This window comes from Camponotus vicinus, unplaced genomic scaffold (assembly GCF_025532165.1).
Source record: "Camponotus vicinus isolate PSW18456_S1 unplaced genomic scaffold, iyCamVici1.0 SCAF_4, whole genome shotgun sequence".
Taxonomy (NCBI): domain Eukaryota; kingdom Metazoa; phylum Arthropoda; class Insecta; order Hymenoptera; family Formicidae; genus Camponotus; species Camponotus vicinus.
This window is the reverse complement of record NW_028141976.1, coordinates 13903594-13921671: the sequence shown is the minus strand read 5'-3', so window position 1 is coordinate 13921671 and position 18078 is coordinate 13903594. Positions and strand designations below refer to the sequence as shown.

The 18078-nt window shown below is 30.1% G+C and overlaps 1 protein-coding gene across 2 annotated transcripts; it reads right to left on the bottom strand.

Annotated features, from left to right (window-relative positions):
• Positions 1 to 4: 4 nt before the first annotated feature.
• Positions 5 to 17443, bottom strand: Nkcc (sodium potassium chloride cotransporter). 2 transcript variants are annotated; one of them, XM_083096023.1, is made up of 19 exons: positions 16932 to 17443; positions 10397 to 10537; positions 9840 to 9900; positions 7997 to 8261; positions 6844 to 7097; positions 6584 to 6698; positions 6158 to 6483; positions 5414 to 5645; positions 5171 to 5292; positions 4674 to 4873; positions 4342 to 4489; positions 4024 to 4265; positions 3707 to 3918; positions 3338 to 3449; positions 2852 to 2955; positions 2599 to 2713; positions 2220 to 2368; positions 2026 to 2137; positions 5 to 1689 (listed from the first exon to the last, which is right to left on the bottom strand). In XM_083096023.1, exons 1-19 carry the CDS (start codon positions 16937 to 16939, stop codon positions 1554 to 1556), a joined length of 3054 nt encoding a protein of 1017 aa, XP_082952149.1. In that variant the 5' UTR covers positions 16940 to 17443; the 3' UTR covers positions 5 to 1553. The 2 variants fall into 2 exon arrangements, with proteins under 2 accessions (XP_082952149.1, XP_082952147.1); XM_083096021.1 differs by lacking the exon at positions 16932 to 17443 and adding an exon at positions 14926 to 15058.
• Between the last annotated feature and the right edge of the window lie 635 nt (positions 17444 to 18078).

Below are 18078 nucleotides of genomic sequence, written 5' to 3'. Positions count from 1 at the left end.
ATGTTTACATTATTTCCTAATTACATTGAATCATGATTATAATAATTAATATTTCCTGAAAGAAAGATCTATAAAAGATGTATAGCAAAATAATTGTAAAGATAACAGATAGAATAGAGTGAATAATATGTTTTAATATATCTATTTTAAAATTGTGTTGCATTGTTTTAGTTATATAATATATACTTAAAATGCTTAAATTACGTATCTTGTTATGTTAATGTATTATAAATATACATTTTTGTCTTTTCTATATGATGTAAATAATTAATTTAAAGGGTTATATTTACATATAAAAGCAAAATAATTACAAATAAATAATTAGAGACACGTATCTCTTTACATAAATCCTGAAAAAAAAGAAAGTCTTTGTTATATTTTATCAATAATTTTTCGCTTGTCCATCATAATTTCACATGAGATTGCAGTGAAGAAATTGTGAAAATTTAATTCTCACTTATCAGAATTTCTATACAAATATAGCATTTCCTAACATGACAATGCGATATGCAGGGTAATTTTTATTTTTTTATATTCTCTGCAAATATTTCCTACTTCCTTAAAAAAGAATTATAGGAACATTATTAATTTATTCTTGTTTACGTATATTCAATATTTCTTTTTGCCAAAAATCTTCGATTGATTATCACTATAATGTTTATATCATCTATTTTAAGTTACGATCTCAAATACGGTCTTATTCAAAAATTTTCATTCTCATTTTGTTCAGTCGCTATAATGATATATACAGGGTGTTTCTTAATAAATGCGAAAAGTTTTAGGAGATGATTCTCTGTCGAAAATTAAGGAGGGTTTTTCATATAAACATATACTCCTACATCCCTCCCTGGAGTTACTTCTTCAAAAATAGAGGTAAAAATTAGGTTTTTATTTTTTTCTCAAATTTGGAACAAGTTAAAGAAATGAAATTAGGTGGATAACTCTTTAACTTGTTCCAAATTGGAGAAAAAATAAAAACCTAATTTTTACCCCCATTTTTGGAGGAGTTTAACTCCACAGGGAGGGATGTAGGAGTATATATTTATATAAAAAATCCCCCTTAATTTTCGACAAAAAGAATCATCTCTTAAAATTTTTCGCACTTGTTAAGAAACACCCTGTATATTATAGTGATATACTATATGCTAAGTTGAATAATTAAGAAGCGAAACAGTCGAGAGACATTGTCCTACAGGTACCAGAATCATCTTATTATACTACACTTATATACATATAACAAGAGGATCTTTTTAATTCTAACTTACAAATCGACAGGATGAGATATCATAACGTTGACGTGAAGTACAAGTATAAAAACAAAGACATGTTGAGGTATTGGCATACCTACACGATCTTTTGGCAATAAATATCCCACATGTGTATATATATATATATATATATATATATATATATATATATATATGTATACACATACACACTATGCGTCTCCGAATTGAAAAAAGATCTTTGTAATGGAGACAAATTTTTCCTGGCGTGTCAACAATTTGACGCAAATCACATTAGTTGATTATAGCTAGATTACAATCGATAGACTACGAGTAGAATGTTAATACGGATGTATGATTTCCGCGGACTAAAATCGTCGGTGGCATATCTCTCGTAAGCGTTTCCAACCAGGCCATATATAACGGCGCCGAAACTGCGCCTTTTCTTGGCATTGGTAAAGACCTACCGAGCATAAAGATATTTTTAGAAAATTATCAATAGCGATGTAAAAAGGAATAATAATGCAATAGCTGCACGTAACATGCACATATGAGTTATATGTTTTATAAGCAATCCATTTGTAGCAGAATGTGATCTAAAATATCTGACAGGTAGCTTCAAGAATTTGTATTTAATTTATATATTTTTTCTTAAATATTATTCTTAAATATTATTTTCATATTAATTAAAATTAATTTTTATATAAATAAAATTTACGAAATCACAAAAGTTATTGCGTACAAATATGTACATGTAATTTTGTAGCAAAGATAAAGCTTGATATTTTATTATACTCACATGACTATCAAGGTGGACTCATTCGAGTTCTCCAACAATAATTCTCGCAATCTCAATTGTCGATACGTTTTATCCCGTAGATTCTGAAGCTCGAAATCGGTAACGTAACATTCTGGAAATAATAATAATTAGCAGTTCATCGAACGTTAAAAGTAATTGATTTCATTAAAGCAAAAACTGTGACGATAACTTACCTGAATTGTCAGAAGTATCATTCTTTCGGAAGTCGGATATTAGTTTGTCGAAGAAAGACAAAGTTTCCTGTTTTGGTTCGACGCTAATATCATCTACCATCTTTAAACTGCTGTATTTTATTCGAGCCTTGCACATTATTTCGTCCATTCTACGCAATAATTTCAATAATATAAGTAATAATATATTAATCAGTATAAATAAATACAATCTTAGAATAAGATTTATTTATTTTTTATATCTATTTATTTTTATTTATTTTTTAATTTTTAACTTTTGTCTGTGTGACATTATTTATTCAATTATTATTTCTTCGATAAATTGTTAAAGAAGTTTATACACTTTATTATGGAATATTTTATGTTTTTATTCTTTACTTACTCTTTTTCTTGCGCATTGATATCCTGTTTGTGATTGGCAAGAGCGAATATTCTTATCTTGCAGGTCTCCCAATTAGAGCGAGTACTAATTATGTACGGCAGAAGAATCGTTAGACCTATTAAATGATCATTTCATCATTTATAGATAAATTGAAAATTTCAACGCGAGATCTATATATGAATGATTTTGACACATTTAATTATCATGGACACATATTACAACCGTCTGTTGAAATTTAATTTTTATAAATTACCTCCATCATCGTACAACCACCATACATCAATCGTTCCTTTCTTATGTTTCTTCTGGAAAATTGTTACATTTTCTGGTATAGAAGCCATGCCGTTGCGTTTCTCACTAAAATGATAATAAGTAATTAATTGTATATTAATAGCAAACAAAGACGATCTAATTTTCGATAATTTTGATATTATAAATTTTGTTTTCAGAATACAAGTTTTTGATTGGCAAAAAAATATTTTTTAATTTTGAAAATTAAAGAATTGCGACAAAAATTAAATTTTAACCATATAAATGAACAAATAAATTTTATTTTCTAGTTAATTTTAAGTCATATTATTAGAAACTTGATTTACTGAAAAATTTAATAATGAAAAAATGGGTTTTAATAACGATTTCATCAAATTTTTGTTAGGAAAAATTGATTTTAAATTTGACAAGAAAAGCTTTCACCAACAATTAATGTGATAAAGACCACGTTATACACTGCTATACTTACAATAATTTATCGGTAGCATATTTTTTCTTCAGTTTTAAGTTTTCTCGAATGCAATGTATTGGTGAATCTCTGATCATATGTATTACGTCGGTATGTGAGACAAATGGAGTGCCTGTGGAACAACATTAGTTAAAAAATACACGCTTATCGCAAAATATTGAAAAAATCGTTCGTAAAATCTTTTTAATTACAATTTTGTGATTATGATACATTTTTATCGAATTGAACTAATCTGAGTAGATTTTCACAGGATAAAATGATTATCTGTGTCGATAATAAAATGACGAGATTTTGATTGTAATTAACGATAGATTATAAATATCGAGATCGATGCAATTTTCTTCTGCTTAATATGGTATCGATTTTTACCTATTGTAGGCACGCTCTGTACCCTGGGAATCTGCGTGCTCATCGAGAGATCGCTGTCGGCGTGCATCAGTGTGTTCCCTGCTAAATCGTAGCTACTCTGTGCAAGAACTCCGTGTTCATCGTGTTCACCATTCCCATTCGTCATAGTAGAGCAGTCCAGACCTTCGGCGATTCTCAAAATTGCCACAGCCAATTTGTGATCGAAAGCGTTGCTAGAAAAGGGGAAAAACGTGCGTCAAATTTTCAAACATCAGCAGCTCATTTTCGGCCCGCAATTTTGGAATAATTTTAAAGTAAGCAATATAACACAGTCTTACTGAAGAATGTTGAAGTATTCCTGCAGATCTTTGTAATTGCATGTCGACCAATGAGTCTTGTAACCCATGAGGACCACGTTGGGGGCTAATTTGCCGACCCCAGTGGCCTGCATCAACGCAGCCGCGCCTCGTTCCAGACTTAAATCCTCCACCACATGATAGAACGATTTTATACGTTGTTGATGAAGCCAAGAATAACCGCTCCTTAAACGCGCCGAGCGTAACCGATACGAAAGTCGTGTCTAAAATCACGAATTTCGAAACTTTAGCACATAAGCGACGACAGAAATAATAAGCATAAAATTGTATTGTAACTACCGAATAGACTTCGCCGGAAATTAGCAGAGAATGATTCTTCGTGATGAGATTCGCTAGTTGTAATAATGCGGGTCTCGCACCAGGAGGACCGGTAAGCGCCAGGATCTGAGGAGCGTAATTCTTCACGTGCTCGTCGATGGAGTTCAATCTAGAAATTATCATAAATCATAGAGAAAAGTATCGCTTTAAGTTTCCCAATAAATAAAAAAAAAAAACGATGATAGTAGAGCAAAAAATATTCATAATTCTTATCCGATTAATCTACTAGTTTATTATGATGAGAAATCTGATTCATCTCAAACGGAAAATGTTATGCTTTTTTTCAATGATACCTGTAAACGATGGAAAGTGCAGTTTTATAAGTTTGCGCTTGTGTGCTGCTACCCCAATTCACATCCGGCTTACGATAAACTACTATCAGATACAGCGCAAAGATGACGACAAAAGTAATGAGTGAAGTCACCCAGTCGATAAGGAACATGATTGCCACGCAAAGAATGAATCCGCACAAAGATAACCAGGTATTGTAGTACTGTAAAAAAAGAGATTAATAAAATTGCATATATATACACATACAAATTTCTATCTTATGCCTAATAAATGATTTCTTAATATCTTTTCAAATTTATTTCTAGCAAATATTAATTAATAATAATATATAAAAATTAAAGTTTATGTGAATAGAATATGATGTAAAATTTCTTTTTTCTAATTTAAATGCACATCATACAAGAATATCCAAATATTAATGGTATTAGAATTAAATATCTGGATACTTTTTTATATTGTTTGATTAAGTCAGTTCGATTAAGTTCGATTTCATACTTACTTTAAAAGTAGGTCGCCATCCGAGTGGACGGACTAGTGCTGCGTGAAAAGTGCAGAAATTGATTAAAGCGTAAGATGCTAAGTAAAAGTTCGAGATCAGCGGTGCGACTACGTTGAGATTGGCTGAAAGGAAAAAAATAATTGAAAATTCTTAGGATATAAAATTAACAGCAATAAAAATTTGCGATAACTCTTTCTAATTAAGTTCTTGATGTATATCGAAATAGATTACAAAATACATTACCAATTAAGAGAAAAACAGCCGCGACAACAAATGTGAGAACGTATCCTCGATATGGTTCCCTAGATTTCCCGTATCCTTTACTGAAATAGAACAACCAGGGATAAATTCGATCTTGACCTAGAGCTTGAATGAGTCTTGGCACCGACAATAAATTCGTTAGCGCCGTCGACAGAGTTGCTGCAAAGCATCCTGCATAAATCAGCGGACCCCAAATAGACATTAATTGCATGACCTGAAAAAATACACATGACAAAAACGTGAAAGAATAATAACAGATTTGTTCAATAAAACATTATATATCTAACAGTTATATTAGTATCTTGCAACCTCCTGGCAAAAATTTCAGAATTATTCTCTTTTGTAATAATTTTATAAATAATAAACATTACAAATCTGCCTCGTTTGCAGTTGCAAAATTAAATAATTTTGTTTGATATTAAATTATATATTTTCATAACAATTAAAAAGTATACTAATCAAAGAATGCAGGTCACAAATTATCTGTATTCTTTAAATTAATTTACAAAAAGATTATTAATTTTAATATAATATCCAAACTTTAAAATACATCTAACATTTAATTTTGGATCTCTTAAAACAAGAATTATCAAATTAAATTATTAAATTTGATTTTGGAAAAAAAGAGAGAAAGAGAGTTTTTGCGGTATTTTCTGGTAAAAAAATCTATTAAAGAAAGAGACTATAATAGTTTTGACATACACTATTACTTTTATAAAATCTTACCGAGTAACTATTATGCAATCCATAAGTGCAGTTGTACCCGGCAACGCATTCCACGGTAGTATTGTTAACGAAACCACCTGCATCTCTAGCAGCCGCCGCACCGGCAAAGAAGACGAAAGTTACATAACTAAACATGGAGATCAACAGGGCAAGAAGAGTTCCACTGGGTATACTGCTCGCTGGATCCTTCAGATCGCCGGAAATATTGGCACCCGCTTGAATGCCGGTGACTGATGGAAAGAAAATAGCAAATACCGAAAAGAAGGTATGATTGCTGTTCTCAGAGTATCGATAGTCCGACCACAAATTGTCCATAAATACTTCCGCTAAACATCATATATTCTTTATTATAGATAAATCCGTTTCATCACATAACGTATTATTATTATTGCTTTATCTCTCAATTATATTTGGCTTTATACCTACCTGAAAACCCCATGAAACCTTTCGCTTTTTGCTTTTCATCTTGCGGTCCCATAATGGTTCCAATCAAAAAATCAAAGATCGCACTCAAAATGACAGCTATCAGGAAATTTTGGGCCTAAACGAAAGCGCAAAATCACTTATTAAAACAAGTGTTGTTCTTTATATTCGAATCTTTTACATTTTTGTTTTTTTTTTAATTTTATAAAATTTTAAAAATTCATGATTTATTTTTATATTTTTCAAAAATTTTAATGTAATACCTTTGACTCCCATTCCATGCCGACTGCACAGATAAGAATCATGACAATAAGCGCTATTATACCGACGATTCTAATGTCATTGACGCTGTTATCTATGATTTTCAAATCGTATGACTTCAGTAAATCGTTTAGGGAATCGCAGAAACCGATCGTGTTCATCGAAGCTGCTACAGAATTCGCGCATGCAAATACGATACCAACCGATGCACCAAACTCCGGTCCAAGAGAACGAGATATGATAAAATATATTCCACCTATAAATAAATTGATTTTATTCTTAAAATACACACTTAAACAACGAACATTAAAATTTTTTTTTATAAAAGTATGGAATATTTTTAAAAATTATTTAACCTCTATATATTTTGCATTATATAATTTTCATATATAAAAAGTTTATTATAACATCATCTTATAGGCTACGAATTAAATTTTTTTTAAAGTGGCAAGCATTTGAAATTAATTGAAAACAGGGAATTTTACCAAGATTGTTAGTGTGTTTAAAATAAATAATAATTATTCGTCTAAATATAGAATTTTTTATCTCTGATTTTTTATCTTTTCTATCTGCATTATTCTTCTGTCATATAAAATGAGATTTAACAGTCAAGAAATACAACAAGATTAACATACGAAAGTATAATTATATCTTGTTTATTCAAGACAAAATGCGGGTTAATTTGGAGATAAATAATTCTAAGAACTTCACTTTAAAAGAGAATTTGAAAAAGAAAAGATGTTTAAGGAGGATCAGTTATATCAAAAGTTAATAAATCTAATACAAAATTAATCTGGATTAAAATAAAAAGATATATCCTCTGTAAAATATAATTTAATTTCAAAATCATAAAATATATCAAACAAACCTTTTTATAGTGATGCGAGTTTTAACTGTACGACACAAAAAAATCGGGAAAATAAAAATTTTAATTCTACAGGGCAAATCTTTAACTCACAAATTAATTATTAATTTTATACATTTTAAAATGCTAAAAGTACTTTGCGCAATGAATCTCGAAAATATGGTTATTAGATTTATTAACTTTTAATGACATGATTCGTTGAGTTTCTCCTGAGACCCGTATATAAATCGCGGTGATGTGCGCGATGCCACTCCTAAAAAAGAATTACAGAATACGTTACTGTAACACACCTCCTTTTACTTCCCCATTAGTGCTAATTGCGCTGAGGCTAAGCGTCGTAATGACGCAGACGATCGCCGATATCCCGATAATAACGATGCTATATAGAATACCGGCCTGGGCGACTACCCAGGAAAGTCGCAGAAACAGCATTACGCCCCATATGTTCAGCAGGCACGGTATGAGGACGCCTTGGATCCATCCTAATTTTATTCCGACATGACCCTGCTGACCGGCGACGCTCCCGACCTGCCCGGTCTCGACGGCATTGGCGTCCTGAAAGCGATATTTATTTAGAAACACGATCTGCATCGTGCAATTCGAGTTGCGTAGAAGATCGAATTACACATACAAAATTGTATTAAATAAATTAAACATGATTTATTGTCAGTATTATTCATATGTATGCAACAACATTTCGAAAAGTAATCCAATTAATTTGGATTGTATGTGCTTTAAAGTAATCAGACCTTCCCTCTCTTTTGGGATTACAATGCGTTGATATATTCGAAAAAATATAGCATAGTATATAGACGTATATAGTTATACATGACTGGAAAATGTTAAAAAGAATGTTTTTCGTTCCACTTACGAAATCAACATCCGTATCGGAAAGATAATGCTTTATTACACAAGTTTTTCTTTTCCTTCTTTATTCCACATTTTTTATCTATTATATTATGCTACAATTAGGTTTGCAATTTTGCCGCCGTTCTTCAGTATGCAACAAAATGTGCCATCAAATTTTTAATATTTTTTCTTTATTTTTTTCAGGTCCTTTATCTTTGCACAATAATATTATCAGTAGCATAGTAAATATTATTAGTAGCAATTTCGAGAGAGTTGTGATGAAAAATTTTAATGGATATAAAATGAGGCGATTACATATTTCTATTTTTTCAAATCTCAGATCTGTCGATATCAAGTTATTATTGAGCTATTTATTTTTTTTATTGACAACATGTAAAAAAATTTTATCTCAGATTTGCTGATCTCAAGTAGTATATATTATTTGGCTATCTACTTTTATATCGATAATATGTGGGAAAATTTTATATACAACATAATTGTGTATAAAATACGTAGAAGAAAGGAATGCATGCTTCTTTTAATAAGCTATCATTGAAAAAATTTCATTGAAAAGGATTATAACAATGTACAAAATTGATTAATCTTTCAAATCCTTAGATGCGTATAAGAAACTCTACATCTTCGTGATACTTTTTCTAATCCCCCCTAGACGGATGTTTACTGCTGTGTAAACTTAATAAACTTGTTTCGTCTTGGTTTTGTTATCTCTACGACTTCGATCGTCTTCGAAATGGAGCAGAGAAATTAGAACACGCAACTCTTATCAGCCATGAAAACTTGTGTAATATATTATTAATTCTACGTATAAGTTTTTTAAAAATTATCGTGTGTTATAAATAACTTTACTAAAACTTTGCCTTAATATTTTTATTATATTTTAACATTTCTTCAATAAAACAAAAGTTTTACTTGAAAATTCGATTGTAAATATGATATGAAGTCAAGAAATGTGATATCAATTTTGACGCATACTTTTTTTTTAGATTTAGAAGATAAACAATTTGTAATTTGTACATAATATTGCACATATGATTTAATAATGACGCAACAAAAAAATAAACATTCTAAGTGAATAGCGAAATATATTTTTTAAACCGAGAAAATCGATAAATATTCAAATCTACTTGACTGATAAGTCTTAGCAATGTCGTTTAAATTATGATAGGAGTTTAAAGCTACCTTGAAAAAGTTAATGTAAAAGTTTTCCATTGAAAACTTCTATATTCGTGTTAGAGTATTTTAAATATATGTAAGTTCTCTCACTTTTATGAGGTTTCCTTCATGCAGAGTGCTCAGAGATGGTCTTTTCGCGCGACGACTTAATCTGTAAAAAAGATTGTTGATATATATTTTGACGTATTAAAATTGCATCAATTCAATTTATTCAAAATTGAATAAATCCTTTTTAGATAAATGTATGAAAAACATAAACGTTATTTATTTCTTAATATGCAGAATAGGGATGTACAAAAAGTTAATGGTTTCCCAATATTTCGTTTAAAATAAATAAAATGCTGGAAATCATTACGTTCTCGTGCCAAAACGAATAAACTGAAATTTCCCTAGAGCAAATTAATTAAACATTAAAAGCTTTTCTCTTTCCTTCAATTAAATTTACGTAGCAATAATTAAGAAATATATGTATAGAATATAAACATCATAATAAAGAATTATCGTTTAATTATTATAAAGAATACAACGTTTAATTTTCAAGCTATTGGTTTCGATGTGTACGATCATAATTTAATGATTCAATTTCGAAACTGCTAATTTTTTTATATTAATTTACAAACATAAATTTTAATTTAATTAATTCATACCTATAATGATCCAATCGTGGAACCACGTCCCACAATCCGCTCATGTTTAACGTCATTGTAGATCTCTTATTATTTTGCAATTGTCCAATCATATCCTCTTCCGGTGCCTTGCCCTGAAAGTGGCCTTCCATTTCGCCGTATCTGAAAAGAGCATTTGACAAGCTTGTTTATTTCCCAGTTATTCTCTCTATGTAAGTTATTATCCTCTTGTATGGATAGTTAAAACTAAGAAGGTAATACACAATCCTAATGCAACTGCAAAGTAACGAAGCTTGCAAAGAAAACTGCTACATAGAAATAATTTATTTCGTTTGTGCGAGAGACTTTATGTACACGTAAATATATAAACTGTTCAAAGTATAATTATAATGCTTATATGCATGACGCGTAATTCTGAAAATTAATATTGGACAATATTCAAAGAGCGACGTGTGATTCAATATCGGCTCTCTTGTCGAGCGATAACTGAAATCGGAGACAATTAAGGTCATATATGGAAGTCTTTTTCGCAGAAAATATTAAGAATATTTGCAATCAATCAATCAATCAGATGGCGATCAGATACTCGTGATACATATATGGCTGTTACATTTTAATTAATTAATTTATATTGTTATATTATTCATACTATTGATCGATCATACAACTCATCTTTCACATGACACAACGTTCCCTGAGTTTTACGCAGAATCTATTGAAACAAAACAGGTCATTGTCAGAAAGAAGTTATAATAAATTAATGTTTTAAAGACTGTGACATGTTTATGCAGCGGATGCACAAAGGACACTATTATCATTATTTTCTTACGCTTTTCGTATAAGTTTATAAATGACAGATAATTGTATTTTGCGACATGCAAATTTTCGAGCAAATATTTGGCCACATTCCCAAACTTCAATAAATACGGTTCAACATTTTGTAAGTCCAATGATTTGGAATGTCGCGATATATGCATACTATGCGATTTTCTACGATGACGCACTTGAAAAAGTTATAGCAATGTCTAACAGAATGATTAACATAATATGATAATATATTAGTTCAAAATACTCATTTAAAAATATTAATTTTTTATATCTGAAATTAATATAATATATGGAATAAATTATTATTTAGAATAAAAACTCTAACGCGAGCAATTATGTTTCTAATCTTAGTGCAAATGTACCAAGATTTTTCTAGTAATTAGTACGCAATCAATAAATTACGCATTAGTAAAACAGAACGCAATCAATAAATTACGCGTTTGTCATGTTCTCGATTGCATTGCGATCGATACTTTTTACAAGGTCGAGCACTGGACCGAGTAATTTAATAAAGGGAGGTTTCTAAAAGAATCTATCGAAGAGACGCACCTCATTGTTTGTTGACGTCAAGCACTCGTCTACACGATAAATGTGAAATAATGTAATAGGCTAATCTGGGAAAATATGTCATTCAGAGAAAAAAACTTCACTTTTTGATGAAATTGTTGTAGAAATTGTTTTAGAAATAATTGTTTCAAAAATAATTTACAAAAAAATAGAATTCTATATTTTTGTAAGTTTTTCAAAATTCGATGTCATACTTTAGAGAATTGATAATTTTTTAAAAAATAGCAGAATATACATACATATATATATATATTCTATGAAAAAAACCATGTTATCCTACAAAAAATGTCTTTATAGATTTTAATAAAATTAAAATCGATTTTATCTTAAGGAATTTTTATTTCACATAGTTATATAGAATTTAAAAAAGAAAGAAGAAAATTTGATAGGTTTAAACCATCTTTATGTCATTTACCGGGTTCTTTTTACGAGAAAAAGGGATAAAAGGATATTGTATAAAGAGATGAAAGGAAAAGGCCTAAAAAAGATGGAAAAGCGAATTTCTCTGTAACGGGATAAAACGAATGTAACTATTCTAAAAAAGAATTCGTACAATTTTTGTCCTGTGCGTCGTTTTCGCGATTCGATTGCCAATGTGCATAATTATAAATCGATGAAATGGAAAACATGGTCAACGTGCACCGTAACTCGAAATCGATGAGGAGTGCCTGCGGCGAAGCACGGTTGATTTGCATCGGATTTACCATCGCTTCCGGTCTGTAAAATGCATCAATGTGCGATGCCAAAACAAATAAATCCGCGAAAATCTCGGCTCTTGATGCTGCGCTGCCTAAAACTGCTTCTCTCGCCTTTTCAATCTATTCGCGATTTGATTTTTCACTCATCGATCTATCTCGACAATATTGGGGTGACCGTGAACGTGCCCCTTGACAGTTCTTCCCCTTATCACTCGATTCCAGAAGATAAGACAGCCATCGATTTATCTCATTTGCGCGACAAGCTAGCAGACAATCGATCAAAATGATACGTCAGTCTTGCATCCTTTCTTCACATGATTAGATCAATTCATCGAGAAATAAAGCTGCGATAATACGTTTTCACGTGTACGAGTATGTGTTGATTTTGACATATTTTTTCGGTAATAAATTTTTTGGGATATTATTTCTTTAAATATAGAAAATATTTATATGCTTTGTTCCATTTTTTCTTGGCAAATGACATAAGAAAATGCATCATATTTTATTCAATCTTAGTTTTTTGTTGTTATTAAATTGTTGATTATGTTTGAAAAAATAAAATTATGTTAAAAAAAAATAAATATGTAATAAATAATAAAAATGTATTAAAAATGTGATTTAAAAATTTATAAGTTTAAAGAGATTACATTTGTATTTTACAAAATAATTGTGTGTGCATATGTTTTAAAACATATCGTATCTATAAAATTGTGTCTTACGTAATTATTATAATATGCATTGCATTCGAAAACTTGATATTATTTACGAATCACATATATGTTCATACAATACGTATATGTTCTTTTAATTAATTCAATTATTTTTTAAATATATTCAAAAATCTCTCTCTAGTAAAAAAAGTTATTATTTTATTTCTTCAGAGCTTTCTCTCTTTCTCTCTCTCATTAATCCTTCAGATATGATAAAAATGTATTTATTCAAATAAAATTTGTGCGTGCAACGATTAATGATAAAAGTCAACTTTAAACACATATATACTATAATTACTTATTCTAATAGATAGAATTGTACTTTATATAAGAAAAATATATTGTAAGAAAATCACAATTCATGTTTAAAAATGAATATATAGTCATTGAAAAATTATATAAATTTCAAGCGAATTACAATAAAATATAAATTATTTTTGAACTGTTTGTTCCGATATACATGGCAAATAATCCAAATTTGTATATAAATTATATATATAGTTTAATTAAGCTTAAATTAACGTATACAATGTCATTTAATATCACATGTACAGTATTTAAATAATCATTTAAAATTTGATTACTAAAATCGATTTAAAATTTGATAAAATTTTTTTATTACGATAAATAAAATTGTTGATTCAATAAATTTGTCTCCGAATACGTCCGAGTGGAATAAATGATTTTATCTTTTGCGTGTCAAAAATTTATCTCTATAATTTATAATGAAAAATTTATCAACTTTATCAATCAAAAATTTATATCTCAATTTATATCTATAATTTATTAAATTTCTAATTTACTAAACTTTCTTCTCAATATAAGTATTAAATAATCTATATTTCGTTTTAAAGAAATTCAAATAAAATCTCTCATTAAGAATACTCTGATTTACATGATCTGTTACATCTGGAATAAGATAACATCGAAAGTATACAATTAAGTTTAAACTAACAATGAGTTTACTTTGAAACAAATGATAATAGTGCCGCAAATTATGAACAAGACATATCTCATACTTAAGTCATTAAATAATAAGCAGAAGAAGAGAAAAGAAAAGAGAAGGAGAGTAAAATAGTAGTTATCAAAGTTTAATCAATAAATAAAATTAGATATTAGACCAAAGTCTATTTTTTAAATATTTCTATAGCAATACAAATAATTTGGCTTTTATTTAGATTTACCTATTTAGATAAATAAATCTAAATAGATGAATTTAAATAAAAACTAAATTATTTGTATTGCTATAGAAATATTTAAAAATTAAGGCAAATACAAAAATTGTATAAATAAATTTAATATACTAATATGTTTTGTTTGTGTGACGTATAGATTATTTTAAAATATTATTTTTAAAACGTACATTTTTGAAGTAGAAATAGGTTTAATATTTAACAAAAATCGAAAGCTTATAACTTTCTAAATAATGTATAAATATCTTAATAAAATACATGTAAATTAACTTACAATTACTTAAGAATAAATATAATTCGTAATTTAATAAAATTAATAAGCTCAAGAATTATCTATTAATTAATTGTGTGCTTTCGACGAAAACAAATTGAATAAAGGTATAAATTCCTAAGTAAATGGGCTCGAGAGATCAGCAGAAAATCTACACGATCCACTTGTTGATCACATTTCACGAGACGCCATAATCGAACGATTACGAAATAACTATTGATATAAGGACGAAATAAAAAGTTGATGATGAAATCACAGGAGAAAATTTTTTATCAAAACTCACGACGCAAGATCCGGTTGGAAGATCATGAGATAGAAATTCAGTGATCACACACACGCGATCCGAGATGCGCGAAACGATCCACGAGGATCTAATACGAAGCACTGAGCGTCGCGAAAACTTGAACCCCTCGTGGATCAAAATCCCTCGAGTATAGACATTAAAAGGAAGGAAGCATGCGTCGAATTTCCCTTTCCACGGCCGTTCACGCGCACCCACATACTCGCTCACGCATACACACGCGCAATTCCATACGCGAGTGAATTATGCGATATAATTCCTCTCTAAAAAAGGCGTACAAAGTCGAATCTTGAATATATTGCAGTCATTGTTGTCTCTTTTCCATGATTAATCGTTTCGATTTTTGTTATATTTGGAGCATTGAGAGACTGTCATCGCGAGTCGCAAAGATTAATAGTTTGACAGTTGTTGAGAGGAACGAAAAATTATAATTAAAATTATAATTAAAAATTATAAGTAATTATATATATATACATATGAATATAAATAAATAAAATATAAATAAAAATATAATAAAAATATATAAAAAAATATAAATATAAAATATAAATAAATAAAATAAAAGGCGCGTTTGTAGTGTCTCATGTTTCAAAAGAGAATTGAATTTATATTGAACTCTTGATTATTAAATTTTACCTGGTACAGCTTACTCTTGCCTATTTGTTGATATAACAAGACTGACAGCACGCTCGAAACACTGTGTAGTGTTGCTTCGTGAAGAGTCGAATGTGATTTGACTTGCTTTTGCAAATTTGTGGAAGTTTATTTTTAAAAAAAGGAGGAATTTTTCCCACTCCACACGAAAGTAGTTTTGTAATTATTAGAAAGTTTTGGAAAAGGGAGTTCTATGTTTCATGGCAAAGAAAGACGTTTGATAAATGATCAAACATATGGGTCAAAAAAAGGAGGAATTTGGAAATTTTTGGAAAATCTCATTGAAATATTTATAAAATTTATGGCTCGAAAGTAATAGAATTATATTATTCAAGGAATTGAAGAAAAAGGAGATATTTCCAAAACGAACTTTGTTTTGTCTTCTTTTATCTTTTTGTGAATTAGGTCCATTATTCTAAGTCATAAAAAGAATTATAGAAATATATGGATGTTTATTTTCACGGACAACAATGTCTACAAACTGTCTTTTTGTCAAGGTAGTTCATTAATCTTTAACGTTAAATCTTTTAAGACAAATATATGTAATTAAGTTTTGATGTAAAATTCCATTAAATTAAATGCAAAGTTAAATAAAGGATAATTATTTGTTGACTATTTTCACATAAATAAATAAGAAAATTTATTAATATTTTTATCGATATTTCGAATAAAAATCCTACTCTCGGATTTAAAGAACAAATCAGTCTTAAGATTCAGTTTTAAGATCAGTCCTAAATCAGTCTTCAGAATTTTTCAACATGTCAATATCAAATGAGCCATGTGAGAATTCTTTATTAAAGCTATATGATTTCATGATGTTTGAAGGGTTAATCGTTACGAAGTCGTACGCGCGTTCGCAAGCACGCGAAAACGTGCGGGCGTTTCGGCTTGCGTGGGCGGCTGCGTGCGCGTTTCGTAAACTTCAACCCTCGACGATAGAGAACGAAGAAAGAAGGGGGAAAAAAGAGGGAATAAAAAGAAAAGAATGCGCTTTCGAGAGAAACGAGCGATTTTCATCGCGCTTCGTGGAATGCCGCGAACGGAGTATCCACACGAAATGAAAGACGAGAAAATCATCGCGGTGATTCACTCCACATTTCGAAATCTTTTGCGCGGAGAGAAGCACTTTACGTGCGTACACATGCGCGGATACGCGTATTTATGAAAGACGCGAAGAGGGAAAGAGAGGCAGAAAGCTTGCGAGCACAATGAGACTTAAAAAAAAATTTCGTGGAAGCGATAGGTCGAGAGATCTCTTATACACGCGTTTAATTAAAAAGACGCATCTGCGAGCGTACGAGAGGAAGGATACGTTAAAAATCGGATCGACTCACCTCGGCATGTCACCGTTTTAAATTCACTTAAGAATCACACAAGGAGAGTTTCGATATCAATGACAAGTCACTTGAAATCTTTCCACACTCCAGAGACTTAGCTAATTCTCTCTAATTTCAGAAAAAAGGAAAAAGAAGAAAAACACCAAATTTTATTTTACAGAAAAGTCATTCCCGACGAAGCGAAATCGCGACGAGATCTAGAACTGTCATCGCGCGAGTCGCCGAAAGGATGGCCGTATGATCGAATTCCGCGAGCGACTACCACCTTTTTCAGTGGTTCCGGCATTTATATAGACGGCGCGGAACTGTCAACGTGCGCCGAGTATGACTTCACATTTTACGTTGACGAGCAAGATACGCGTATGCACTTGACTCGAAAATGTCACTACCGGTAGGAAGCACAGATCCGTTGAGAGATTATCCGATCGAGTTATTGTTTGCCATTGTCATTACTAATGAGCGACGCTGCTGGTCGCGGTGATGCGCTCTTTTTTTTTCACGTGTGTAAAATAACAACTCGGTTTTACCGTTGCCACTCTACTGGCGAAGAATTTCAACTAACTTGTTTAAAACCGTAAGCATAGACAGAAAAAACGCATATCACGGATGTAGTGGGGGAACTATATCTAATTCTTTAGAAATTTCTTTATTCACATTTAATGTCTTGACTACTTATCTCGTATTGAGATAACATTCTTATTCATATCGTTTTTATCATCTCGTTATGACAACGTAAATAATTTCTGTTTGCTACACATACGAAGTGTTGTTTATTTTATATACATTTATATTTCTCTAAAATTGCTTTTCGATATTAAATGTAACTTTAGCGGTAAATAACGGATTATTGTATTAAAAAAATTGGATGTGAACTCACATTCATCTTCTAAATTGGCTTTTTGCTTAATTAATTATTGGCTCTCGTCTAATTAATTGACTTAACTAAACTAATTTCAAAATAAAAGATATGTGTGTGTGTGTGTCGCGTGCATGTGTTGCATATGCGTAATGTGTACGCGCGCGCGCGTGTATAAATTTGCATTTGCAATATCTAAAAAAGAATGCATTATGATTCTTAAATTTAGATTTCCAAGATATAAAAAAAAGAATTTATAGTAAATTCTCTTAGTTTCTTTTAAGTAAA

Bases quoted from the DNA above. Each gene is read 5' to 3' on its own strand.
- Nkcc (XM_083096021.1), bottom strand. From the start codon at position 14,951: ATGATCTTCCAACCGGATCTTGCGTC. The intron at 6,484-6,583 runs GTAGGTATAAAG...TATGATGTTTAG, and splicing joins AGGTTTCATGGGGTTTTCAG to CGGAAGTATTTATGGACAAT. The intron at 3,450-3,706 runs GTAAAAATCGAT...GTTGTTCCACAG, and splicing joins ACAGAGCGTGCCTACAATAG to GCACTCCATTTGTCTCACAT.